This window comes from Oryza sativa, chromosome 4 (assembly GCF_034140825.1).
Source record: "Oryza sativa Japonica Group chromosome 4, ASM3414082v1".
NCBI lineage: Eukaryota > Viridiplantae > Streptophyta > Magnoliopsida > Poales > Poaceae > Oryza > Oryza sativa.
The window spans coordinates 21707331-21720264 of NC_089038.1; the positions used below are offsets into that span (position 1 = coordinate 21707331).

The 12934-nt window shown below is 39.2% G+C and overlaps 2 protein-coding genes across 2 annotated transcripts; both read left to right on the plus strand.

Annotated features, from left to right (window-relative positions):
- The first annotated feature begins 2189 nt into the window (after nt 1-2189).
- Nucleotides 2190-9786, plus strand: LOC4335862 (nicotinate phosphoribosyltransferase 2). The gene is made up of 15 exons (XM_015780447.3): nt 2190-2466; nt 5003-5147; nt 5371-5490; nt 5587-5721; nt 5829-5890; nt 6117-6192; nt 6868-6969; nt 7044-7160; nt 7717-7775; nt 8241-8415; nt 8547-8681; nt 8761-8859; nt 9000-9108; nt 9253-9365; nt 9448-9786. The coding sequence occupies exons 1-15, from the start codon at nt 2300-2302 to the stop codon at nt 9523-9525; spliced, it is 1692 nt and encodes a 563-aa protein (XP_015635933.1). The 5' UTR covers nt 2190-2299; the 3' UTR covers nt 9526-9786.
- A 1510-nt stretch (nt 9787-11296) lies between these two features.
- LOC4335863 (uncharacterized) lies at nt 11297-12308 on the plus strand. Its single transcript, XM_015780449.3, has one exon. The coding sequence runs from the start codon at nt 11362-11364 to the stop codon at nt 11884-11886; it is 525 nt and encodes a 174-aa protein (XP_015635935.1). The 5' UTR covers nt 11297-11361; the 3' UTR covers nt 11887-12308.
- Nucleotides 12309-12934: the final 626 nt, after the last annotated feature.

Genomic DNA, 12934 nt, shown 5'->3' on the forward strand with positions numbered 1-12934 from the left:
AGTGGTGATGAAAGGATATGTTTGCATGTTGATTAAGGGTGTGTTTAGTTCCACGCTAAAATTGGAAGTTTGACTAAAATTGAAAGTTTGAAGAAAAAAGTTAAAAGTTTATGTGCGTAGAAAAGTTTTGATGTGATGGAAAAGTTGAAAGTTTGAAGAGAAAATTGGGAACTAAACTCAGCCTAATTTGTAGAATTCAATAGATTGTAGATTATGTTACATGCTTACATAAGGTTTGATATGTAATTATTATTAGTGAATAATGATGTGACACGGATACATGTTGAGTTTAGTATATGTTAACTATCCTAGCCCCTATTATCAATGGCCCCTATGGCAGCGTCCCAGTCAGCATGAACAGTCATACACATACGAGGAATTAACGAGCTGTAGCTTCTGAACAGGCACAATCTTATCTCATTTTAATTCACTTATATGCATATTTTTTTGCCATCACATTGCAACGTCCAAACTTCAAACAGTACGTGGCACCAACTAACAGAGGTGATGTGCATCTCACCCAAAAAAGAAAGTGAGATTGATGCTTTAAAATTGAGGCCAAATAATTGGATTCGTCGTGATATAGTCAAATTCTAGAAACTACTTTTAAGCCAAATGGAACATTCTTAGCTCCATCGTGCAAAACTTGGTTCGTGTTACATCAAACCCTTGGACAAAAAATGTTGAATTTCTCGTCCATCCAGAACTTTATACCTTGAGTAAACTATGCTCACAATACATATACTTACGTGGTGATTATAAATAAATACTCGTAAGTATCACCTTGTAAATTGCTAGTTCTGGTACAATAACTTATCTAATCCGTGCAAGCGTGTGCCGAAACAATCAAGGGAAGCAAATTAATTTCATATAACATGGCGCACCCTGATAACGCCTTTGCATGCTCCGGATGTTTGTAGTTGTGTAGACCTGCGCACGCTAGTTTAATTTCAGTTTTGTAGAACTTAGCAGTTAACAGTAATAATTTTGTTGCAATCTTTTGCAGGTGCTTCCACTACTGGAGTACTTTTTTAAAAAAAAAAAAACAAAACAACTGCTAGCTTGCATTGCTGATCAATTTTTCATGTGCGATTTGTTTTGTATCAGGTTCACATGGACGTACTACTATACGCAAGTTATTCTATCCGAATAATCAACTTGTAAGTTGTTGTTGTACATATTAGCATCCATCCTGCAAGTTCATTCGAGTGTATGTATTAACAAGTACTTGTCTAAATCTTTAGTTAGAAATAAAGTTTGTGTGGGAGTGGGACAGAGTAATTACTGCCGGTGGTGTTTGAATCTCCTGAAGATGAATATAAAAATGAAGATTAAGTGTTTTACGTAAAACGAGATAGTAATAACGTGTGATTAATTAAGTTTTAATTATTACAAACTTGAAAAATGGATTAATCTGATATTTTAGAAAAACTTTCATATAAAAAATTTTCACACGAAACACACTGTTTAGTGGTTTAAAAAACGTGCCATAAAAATCCAAATCTTAATCCAACCTTTCCAGAGGAAATGAACGGGGCCGACACAGAATTATCCTAAGGCCCTGTTTAGATGGGACTAAAACTTTTAAGTCCCTATCACATCGGATGTTTGAAAATTAATTATAAATATTAAACGTAGACTATTAATAAAACCCATCCATAATCTTGGACTAATTTGCGAGACGAATCTAATGAGCCTAATTAATCCATGATTAGCCTATGTGATGCTACAGTAAACATTCTCTAATTATAGATTAATTAGGCTTAAAAAATTTGTCTCGTGAATTAGCTTTTATTTATGTAATTAGTTTTATAAGTAGTCTATATTTAATACTCTAAATTAGTGTCTAAAGACAGGGACTAAAGTTAAGTCCCTGGATCTAAACACCACCTAAGTACTCCGTGCTGGCAGAAATGTTAAATTTATTTATCACTGACAGCCTAAAAACACTACAAGTATAAATAAGGAGTACATTTAATAGTATTAAAAGTACTCGTATTTATACAGGAAATGGAAAATGGGCCCAGCTGTCATCGTAGGTTTTCCTTCGGCGTACGCCCGCGAATCTCCCGCCGGGTATAAATAGCGGCCCGGAACCCACCCAAACTCCCAAATTCCAATCCGGTCCCTCGCCTCGCCTCGCGTCTCCTCCTCCTCCTCCTTCCCCTCCCCGCCTCCAATTTCTTCCTACTCCTCCCGCCTCCCCGCGAAGCTTCCCCACGCCTCAGCCGCCAATCCAGCCCTAGTGTGGCGGCGGCGGCGGCGGCTTCTAGAAGCCCTCCTCTTCCCGGACTCCAGGATGGCGGCGGTGGCGGGTAGCGCGAGCGCAGGCGCCAACGGTTCGGCGGCGGCGCATCGGGTGGGGGCGCCGACGAACCCCATGGCGACGGCGCTGCTCACCGATCAGTACCAGTTCTCCATGGCCTACGCCTACTGGAAGGCCGGCAAGCACGCCGACCGAGCCGTGTGAGCGCTCCCTCTCCTTCTCCTCCTCCTTCTCCGACGTCTCTCTCTCGTTGGGGCCGCGCCGATTGGATTGGATCGGGAGGCGGCGGTGATCTAGGGGAGAGTTGGTGCGCTGAGGTTGTTGGGGTTATGGATTGGGAGAGAGAGAGAGAGAGAGAGACAGAGAGAGAGAGAGAGGTGGGATTTTACGGGGAGATTTTTCACCTCCTGCGATTCTCGCGGTGTACATGATTGCATTCTCTCCTCTTGCGGCTGCCAATCCGATGGTTTCCTCCCACCTCCCGTTCTGTTCAGATCGTTTTATTTTTATTTATTTACTTATTTTGTTTTCGTAGAGTTGTTTTTTTTCTTCAAAGTTCATATTGTTTTTTTTTTTTTGCTGAGATGTAGTACTGATTTAGTGCACGGTAATCTGGTGGTTAACCTGTACTGCTCTGAGCTGGCACCCTGGTTTTTTGCTTCGGGAAGCTCTCCCCTCCTTGTGCAGTTTTTAATCATCTCTGCCTTGTCACTTTGTCAGAGGTCTAAGATTCTCACTATTTCTATTGCATATACTACTTGAAATATGATGTCACTATTGTTGAAACGATTTAGGAATAGTTGTGTGTGGCTCTCCTTTTTTTTTTTGGGTTTATATTCGTGTATTTCTTCAAGTTGTGTGTTGGACCTTTTTAATGTTGCTTTCAGTGGCCGACTTTGTATTTGCTGGAAGCCATTTTTCAGTTTGTACCGGTTTATTTATAATCGCGTAATGCCAAAGTTGGATTCGAGTTGTCTTTCAATTGTTTGGAGTTTGAGCAATTGAGCTGGTTCCACGTGGGCCCTCGATATTATACTCTGTTGATAAACCTGGAATTTAATATTGTTTATCTCGACGTAGTTCCAAAGCTGGTGTTCCTTGTGATTATCGGTGAAGTACATATCAATTACTTCTTGTGATGAACCACAACATACAGCATGTCATACAGCCAGCACCGTCCATGAGTTTTAGTGTGTAGGTGGAGCACTTTCTATATGGTGTAATGCTATTTAATAACGGTTCAGATGGAGCCAAATGGAATGGAAAATCTGGATGATTTTAAGTAGATTTAATGTGCTTCGCTACTTGAGTAAACAAATCAGATTGTTGGTTCTTGGGTTTCTTATTTTAATTGATTTGGCTGTTATCTGTTGTCTTATTCATTTATTTTTTAATATAAAAAGTGATGTGAGTTTGAGGATTCTTGTTCAGAAGCTGGGAAGGTTACAAAACGTAGCGTTTTTATTGAAAGAATATTCTGTTAGTTACGCTGAAATCTTGAGTTCGCCTCTGAGTCACACTTTTGTATATTTGCTGGGAACAACATGAAAATGCAAAATTTGGGAGTTGTCAAAACTACATATGAATATTGATACAAAAGAGTCAACTTTGGAATAAAGATAATGTTGCTCTATATTTGTATTGCATGTGATAATTGTCTATGATGTCTAATGATTTTTCCTAAACTAATGGCATATATGTTTCTGAATCACTACGCTATGGGACATGCTTTATGGTTATACTTATTACTATCACATTTTTGGATAATTATCCTTTGTTTTTTTAGTTTTGTGTGTGAGAGAGGTGGGGTGTAATCCAAAAAAACACTAAAGACTAAGGAACATGTCACTGTGTGAAATGCATTTTTCTCAAGTTCTGTTTTTATGGATTTGAGCATTTCTCTGGGGTATGCTATGTCTTTGGTTTTAGGTACTTGGGATTTATGTCGACTGATTCAGAATCTACCAACTAATTTACAGACTCAGAATCTACCAGCTAATTTATAGATTCAGTAGTAATGCAGATGCATTAGCTGATTGTGTATTCCATTGGAACTTGAAAAGTACTTTGGCATAACACAGAACCACTTCTCTTCAAGTTACTAAAAGCAGATTTAATTTAATGTGCTAGCTCTTTAGATATATTGAGTTACCTTTTTATGTCCTTTTGATACAGAACCACTTCTTTTAAGTTACTAAAAAGCAGTTTTGTCTAAAAATGTTGTATAGAGCAATCACATGTGTTTTTTCGTTGTGCACTATTAGTGTACCGTTAATCATAAACACTTTTTTTTGTCTAGTTCATCTTGGAAGTTGGAAGTAATACTTCTCTGTTAAATTATTGACTGAATGGACCAGTTTCAGTAAATGCTGAACTATGGATGGAGAGAGCCTATTTCTTTAGATACAAGGCTTGTTTTGGATGGGCATTAGGATTAAGAAGGATATGAAACCAAGAGAAAGTGAAGACAAATGACCATGTGTTAACACTTAAATATCTTGGGAATGAGTGAGAGAGAGAGAATAGCTGGTGAGGCTGAGGACATTACTTATAAATGTAGGTCAGAGAAGATGTGCTAAATAGAGGTGTTAAACATCAATAAATTTGCATGCGTTCCTTATATTTTGTAAGGATCTTAAGAAACTATGGGCCTTGTGTTTTGAAAAGCAGGGAATGTAACTAGCATTTCATACATTGGTCGACCTCATGCTGACCTGGTTCCATTTCTTTTTATAGGTTTGATCTGTACTTCAGGAAAAATCCATTTGGTGGAGAATTCACTGTTTTTGCTGGTCTTGAAGAATGCATTAAGTTCATTGCAAATTTTAAGTTCACAGAAGATGACATTTTGTTCCTGCAATCAGTCATGCCAATGTGTGAGGTAAGCTGTTACATAAAATTATCTTTCTGTCTTAAAGTGGCATATGGTTCTGATATAAGCTGCTATACTATCTAAAATCCTATTAATTTGCCATATTTATAGAAAGGCTTGTTAGCATAGTCTACAAAAACATTGCCATTTCAAATGTCAGATCTTTAATGTATCACTTGTTAGTTGTTTGCCATGATAAATGTTCATTTACTGATGTGATATGCGATTCTAGGATGCGTTCTTTGATTATCTCAGGAAAACCGACTGCTCTGATGTGGAAGTGTACTCCATTCCTGAGGGTTCAGTGGTTTTTCCAAAAGTTCCTTTGATGCGAGTTGAGGGTCCAGTTGCTGTAAGTACAGAGTCCCTTAACAATTGTTGTACCTAAAACATGTTGATCATGAACTTCTGGTTTGAACATTAACCAGAACTTTGCATGGTTCATCAGGTGGTCCAACTACTTGAGACACCGTTTGTAAATCTTATCAATTATGCCTCTTTGGTAACAACAAATGCTGCGAGACACCGCCATGTTGCTGGAAAATCAAAAGTTTTACTGGAATTTGGTTTGAGACGAGCACAGGTGTGATCTTGAACCATCCCATTTACACTGCCATTTTGATTTTTGTATGGTACACAAGTATTTGGTATTTCTGTGCATGAAACATAGCTGTGGATTTGTATTGACAGGGGCCTGACGGTGCAATAAGTGCTTCAAAGTATTGTTTCATGGGAGGTTTTGATGCAACCAGGTGGTAGTTCTTCCATGGTTCCATTTACAAATTTCATTTATAAATTCTGCATATCCATGTTACCTCTTTGCAACTATACTTTCACAAGAAGTATATTTTGAATCATGCTTGCCTTGCTTAGTCCTTTTTCCCTCCTTAACAAAATTTTTGTTTTTCGTCCTCAGAATGTGAAAAACTACTGTTGTAAACCATTTATTTAATTCATCGTCCTCTCATTATTTTGCAGTAATGTTTTGGCTGGAAATCTGTTTGGCATACCACTTCGCGGAACACATTCTCATGCTTATGTTAGCTCATATATGGTCAGTAAATACCTTTTTGTGTCACCGCAAAAGAAAAATTCTTTTTGTCAACAAACATAATCCAGTATTTTCTCCTCTATCATTGGAGCACTTTATGTCTCTATTGAAGTTTGTATGCTGTGGTTGCATTGACTAAACACAACTTTTAGTTCTTCTCCACATCAGTAGATGAGCCCAAATGTTGTGTCAGTTTCAAGTTGAAAGATGTGGTTTTTCTTCACTCAAATTATCTAGTTGACAGTTGAGACTGCCTAGTGTTACAAAATGTTGCAGAACACAGTTTTGTTGTTGTGGCAATTGAATCCAGATTATAATCGATGAAAAAAAAAGGCACCAGAGTCTATGTTTTGTTGAATAACCTGCACTTGCTTTGTTTTTTATCCTTTGTTAGCCATGCTAGTTATTTTTATGCTCACTCCTAGCTTGCTGATCTACTGAGTTTTTCCTGTCTTTGCTTGATACTTATCTGAGGTACATAGATAATCATTTTATCAACATAGCAACTATTTTTCTTTCTGCCATTAACGTGTGATGTGCATGACAGTTTGTATTATCCCTTGTATTTGCAATAATAGAGAGTTATATTAGATATCATACATTCTGGAGACTTTTTCTATTTTTATACCACTTGTTGCTAGTTGTTGCCTGAGCTAACAATCTTTTCAACCCTTTCAGAGCCTTGATGAGATCCCAGACAAGTCCCTCAAGAGCAAAGATGGTTCAAGAGTCTGCAAAGATTTTGTTAGTTTGGTAAAAGAGTGGCTTCAAAAGATTCAGGTATAGCTGTAAAACCTCGTGGCATTGCTTTTACTTGCTACAGTACCCTTATGTTACTATTTTGTTGGTTTCAGTTAGCAGATTCGTTATGTGGTGTATTTGGTGAGACAAATCAAAGTGAGCTGGCAGCATTTGCATCCTATGCATTGGCTTTTCCGACCAATTTTCTAGCTCTTGTGGACACATATGATGTAAGTTGTTGCGATGTTCTTTAATCATTTTATTGTTGAGATGCATATATGAGTGAGTAGTTCTGAACCTTTTTTCTTTTTGAAACAGAAAGTAGGTATGGAACTTCACATATCATACTTTGTCAATAAACAACTTGACAAAAATCTCATATTTGTCCTTTGGAGTCTTCCTTTTTTATGCTAGCATTTCTCAGTGGCTTCTTTTACAAAAAATCATTTTTCTTTGAACGTTTTGCAACCTGGATTTTACAAACAGAGATGCAACCAGTTTTAAGTGTGCAAGTATTTAGACTTGATGATGATGTTCAACTATGGTGATTTCGATGTCATAATTAATCTGGCACTCCTCCAGGATGCATAAACTCTGAACAATCAGTGTGTACATCTGTAGCCTTTGTTTCATATCATTTGATAGTCTGCTGTGCGTAGTGACATGCCCTTACCGGTACCCTGTAAGTCTGTAACTCTTTAGTGGTGTGCAGATTTTCAATGCATTTATGCCGCACATGTACGTTCTATGTTCTCTAGCTTTAACTCACCAAGTTTTCCCTTTCAGGTTATGCGAAGTGGAATTCCAAACTTCTGTGCAGTAGCGCTAGCACTCCATGACTTAGGGTAGGTCAAATCAAACGTATCCTTGGCTACTGTACATTTGCATTTTGATTGAAGCTCGATTGAATTGGAGCTTATCTTCTCATGGAGATCTTACATGACAGTGTCTTACAGAAAATATAAATGAAGCTAAAGATTAAGGCAAAGTTCACCCAATACAATCCAATTTAAGATGGTACAAGTTTATATCAAATTTGTGTTTTCCAAATCTGAATCATTCTGATCTATACTTGCAAAATAATCTGTAATATCTTAGTAATCTAGACACCATCATACTTTGGGCATATAAGATGCCAGTTGGTTGCAAATTTGTAGTTTTTAACATGTGTTCTTATTGTAACATTAGAAAACATATAATGCATCATGTGCTTATTGTTTTCTCATTAAATATTTGAATCATCAAGTTTTATAAAGATGTCTTATTTTGTAGATCACTGTCTAATAAAAAAGAAAAATCTTATTTTGTAGGTACAAGGCATCTGGTATTAGATTAGATTCTGGTGATCTGGCCTATTTGTCTATTGAGGCCCGTAAAGTGTTCCGTACACTAGAAAAGGAGTTTAATGTGCCCGCTTTTGGGAAGATGATAATTACTGCTAGCAATGACCTGAATGAGGAAACAATTGATGCCCTGAACAAGCAGGTAATAAAATTGCCAAGAACTTCATTGTGGCATTTATGTTATCTGGCGCATTTGTGTGTGCTCCTGTGGACTACAGGGCTTGTTTTTATTTCCAATCCTTCTAATATGATTTAAATTTCTATTTATTTCAGGGCCATGAAGTTGATTCCTTTGGTATTGGAACTTATCTAGTAACATGTTATTCCCAGGCTGCTCTTGGCTGTGTCTTTAAGCTAGTTGAGATAAACAGTAGACCTCGTATCAAACTTTCTGAGGATGTGGCTAAAGTGGGTCTATTTTTTCTTTTCATGTTGACAAAGAATTTCATTTCTTTTTGTTTACTTATAGTGTCATGATGGGTTCCAGGTATCCATTCCATGCAAAAAGCGATGTTTCAGATTGTATGGAAAAGAAGGCTACCCCTTAGTAGATATCATGATGCGTGAAAGTGAACCATCACCGAAGGTAACTATGAATATTGTCCAAATTATCCCTATTTGTTACCATGCAATGCTGCTGTCACTTATATCCTTTGCTGACCCTTTTTTATCTACACTAATTATTCTCGATTATTAAACTGATCTTGTTTACACCTAACATTTCAGGCTGGAGAACGAATCCTTTGTCGTCATCCATTCCTTGAATCCAAGAGAGCATATGTTGTCCCCCAGCATGTTGAGGAGCTCCTACAATGCTACTGGCCTGGTACATCAAGTATGTATCGTGGATCTTTCTAAAAAATGATAAGTTCTTCAGTTGACATGGCTAATTTTGAATTGTAAAGGAACTAATCAGAGTTGGTATTCTATCCTACTGCTTATTGTGCAACAATTACATTTGCATATGTGTCCCTTTCAGATAAACCTAGGGTAGAGTTACCCTCTCTAGAGGAGATCAGAGGGCGCTGCATGCAACAGCTTGAAAAACTTCGACCAGATCACATCAGGCGGTTAAATCCAACACCTTACAAGGTTTGTCTTCGTTTCAATCTTTCTTTCCCTTTTTGCTTCCTTCAGTTCCCTTTTTTTTTTACAAGATCTTTACTTCGAGCAGGTGAGTGTGAGTGCAAAGCTGTATGAGTTTATCCATTCCCTATGGTTGAATGAGGCCCCAGTAGGAGAGTTACAATAGATTTCTACAGAAGTTGGGAAAAACAGAGAAGCGTATTCTTTGAAGCATAGCAAAATAGCAATACATCAAAGAAAAGTAGAGCTCTGTTGTAAAAAAATAAAAAAAATCGTCAGTTCATGGGCCCAACCTTATAGGATTTTTGCTCCCCAATTTTTATTAGTACAAACTAGTTATCAGTATAGAGATAGGCCAACCTATCTGACTGTACATCCATGATCCATTGTACTATACGTCGTTATGGAATTGAACATCCTTTTTGGAGATTTGAGTCCATGAGATGATGAGAACAAATAATCGCTGTAAAAGGTTGAGATCATGCCCCCCTTTGTCCTTCCAGAAACATTTGCAGGTGATTGATTCAGAAACTAAGGCAGCCAAGCATTGGTATAATATCCGTACTCCATGTAAGATTCATAGTTTTTTTTTTTTCGTTTTGATTTATAAGATTCAGAGTTGAAACTTGAGCAGAACAAAAATGTAGTTGCACCCTGTGTCGGCTGTTGGGCTGGGTTCCTCGTTGTGTTCATGGTACAAGGAAAATTGAAGATCCCTGAATAATAAGGTCAACAGCACAAGCTGAGAAAAGGTGGGTGATGTACTTCCCAACTACCATTGCATTAACAGAGCTGAACATAGGAGTACTGGTCAGGTATTTAAGTGGAGACAAGTTGGCAACCATGGTCATTTGACCATTCCCTCATTTGCCATTATTGCCATCATAGAAAGAACAAAAAAAGGGAAAAATATCTCCTCATTTGCCAATAATAAGTGGAGGCAAGTAGGTCGTCTATTTCATTTCACCCATATTTAGGGCCCCCTTTGAATGCAAAAATAGTGGAATATGAAAAATGCAAGATTTTAATAGGAATATAAGTACAAAACAGAGGATTGCAAAATACAGAAAAAGCAAAGGAAGGAATAGGATGAGAGAGATAGATTCAAAAGAAAATTTCTTAGAGGTTTGAAGCTCTTGCTAAATTTTCTCTAGAATCTCTATAGAATTGTCTATTTCAATGGAATTTTAAAGAATAACATAGGATTAAATCCTTTGTTTTAAAGGCCTTCATAGGAAATTTTTCTATAAAATTGAAATCCTCCAAAATTCTTATGTTTTTCCTCCAAATCAAATAAGCCCTTAATGGGTATTGTGTAACTGGGAAATCAATGGATTTTGCAAGCGTACGGGACCTAATTATAAAAAATAAAGGTTAAAAACATACTCCTCAGCAACAAATACCAAGTTGTACCTCGCTAAGGGCTTTCATAATTTAAATGGTTTTAAAATGCCATATAACCTACGGGCACTCATTAAAAAAACAATTCTCCCATAATGCAAGTGGTATCTTTGATCGGCCTCATCTTTTCGTTTATACTTATACTTATCAGCCAAAAAATAAATTTTAAATTGGAAGTTAGTTTTGGAGTTTTTTCATCGGAGTTTATTTTTTAACTTTTGCTTTTAGATCGTTAAGAACATATATATAAAAGTTTTATTCACAAGTTATTTTTAGTTTGTAATAGGACATTTCGCTTATTCCCCGAATACCCCGAATAAGTGGAATGATGGGACCGGATATTTCATATCAGCCTCTAGCATAAAAATAATTCTACCACTCGCCACGTCACAGTGTTGTTCATCCCCTGAGGCCACGATTGAGAAGCCAAAACCGCCACCTAAGCCAGGAACTGTGCAAGCAACCCCCTCCACAGTGCATGTGACCTTCCATCTATTATAGTGGGTCCCACCACTCTTCATTCCTCTTCTCTCTCCACCTTTCCCCACCGTCGGACGAAGCGAGAGGAGACCAAGATGTGCCAGCGGGGAATGGAGCAGCGATGCGCCGGCGGGGAACGAGCGGCGGCGGCGCGACACCACGTGAGGTCGGCGGCGGGAGGAGGCGGAGCAGCGGCGTGACCTCGGTGCCGCCACGCGGTGCCTGGAGGTGGCGCTGGCCCCGCTGCCCGCCGCGTCGCTCCTCCCGCTCACCGAGGCCCGGGTGCGGCTGCGTCTCGCGGCCCTGCTGCTGCGTTCCCGCTCCAAGGGCTTGCCACCACCAAGTCCCACCTCGAGCGTGCCTTGCTGCTCCCCTCCTCCCAGAGCTCTGGCGTGGATATCCGGCGGGCGGAGCGATGGATCCAGCGACGACGGAGCAGCTTCAGGGCGGCCAGATCCAGCCGAGCGGCGATGGAGCGGGGCGGAGCAGCGGTGAGGGCGCCGGGCGAAGCAGCGGTGAGGGCACTGAGCGGAGCAGCTGCGGGCGATGGCGGCTCGCCGGATCTCCTTCTCTCTTCAGCTCGCCTGCGCCAAATCCCTCTCCCCTCTCCTCGTCGGCGCCTGCTGTTCTGGGCAACGACAACTAGCAGCGGGGTTGCGGTTGTGCGGATGCCTGACGAATCCTGGCTATTCCCTGACGAAGAACGTGTGTCCCATTTTGGCTCCCCGTTCCTCGCTTGGTCACGGTAGCGTCTGACATGGAGGGGAATCTTGGCTGAGGCTGGGTGAGGCTGAATACCACCTATGCGCACTGTGAACGCCCTGAGTCACCGGCAGCAGGAGCCTCCAACCCAATGTTGGCTTTCCTTTTTGTTTGTGATGAAGTAGTAGTATATGGATGTACTGTCAACCTTGTACTAATATTTTCGCTGCAGCTTTTGTTAAAGCAAAAGCCAAGATTTTCCCATTATCGAAAAATAAAGCAGCCTCCAAACCCTGTACGGGCAACGGACTGATGAATGTACGAACTTCTACAGCGCAGATATGGACTGTTTCTTCTCCCTAGGAACCCACATTGTCATCAGTACATCGTTTCTGTTTTCAAGGGCATGTCTACTGCATTAGCATTACTACTAAATTAATAGTGGTACTACCAAATTCAGCAGCTTTTTGTAGGTAATGTTGGTATGATTAGTTTAACTGCTTAGAATATTTATGATTAGCCGTTGAATTGCGTTCATGTACTGTCTACTTCCGGGGTTTGTTTGATATAGGTGGATATTAGCTTCGAACTTTATGAATGAATGGACATGGAAGTTGAATTGATCCACAACAACCTGAATGGATTGAATTAAAATCCACAACAACATGAATGGATTGAGCTGAATTGGGTTACTCCCATCCACAAGATCATGTCATGTTTGCAATGATTACAGGTTTTATGTGGTACTCCTATGATTACAGGTTTTATGGAGTAGTATGCAGTATCAATGTTAAGGTCCTACTCCTATGTGAGGTCTGTAAGTTCAATAGTACTACTACTTTGTGAAGTTGCTTTTCAACAAAATTTCTACAAAAGAAAAAAAAATCCATAAGCCTACAAAAGTGATTAGTGACAGGAGTACCATTGTGGCAAGGAGAAATGTGCTAGTACAAGCCTACAAATATGCAATTAATTTGCAACTTCTCTTCAAG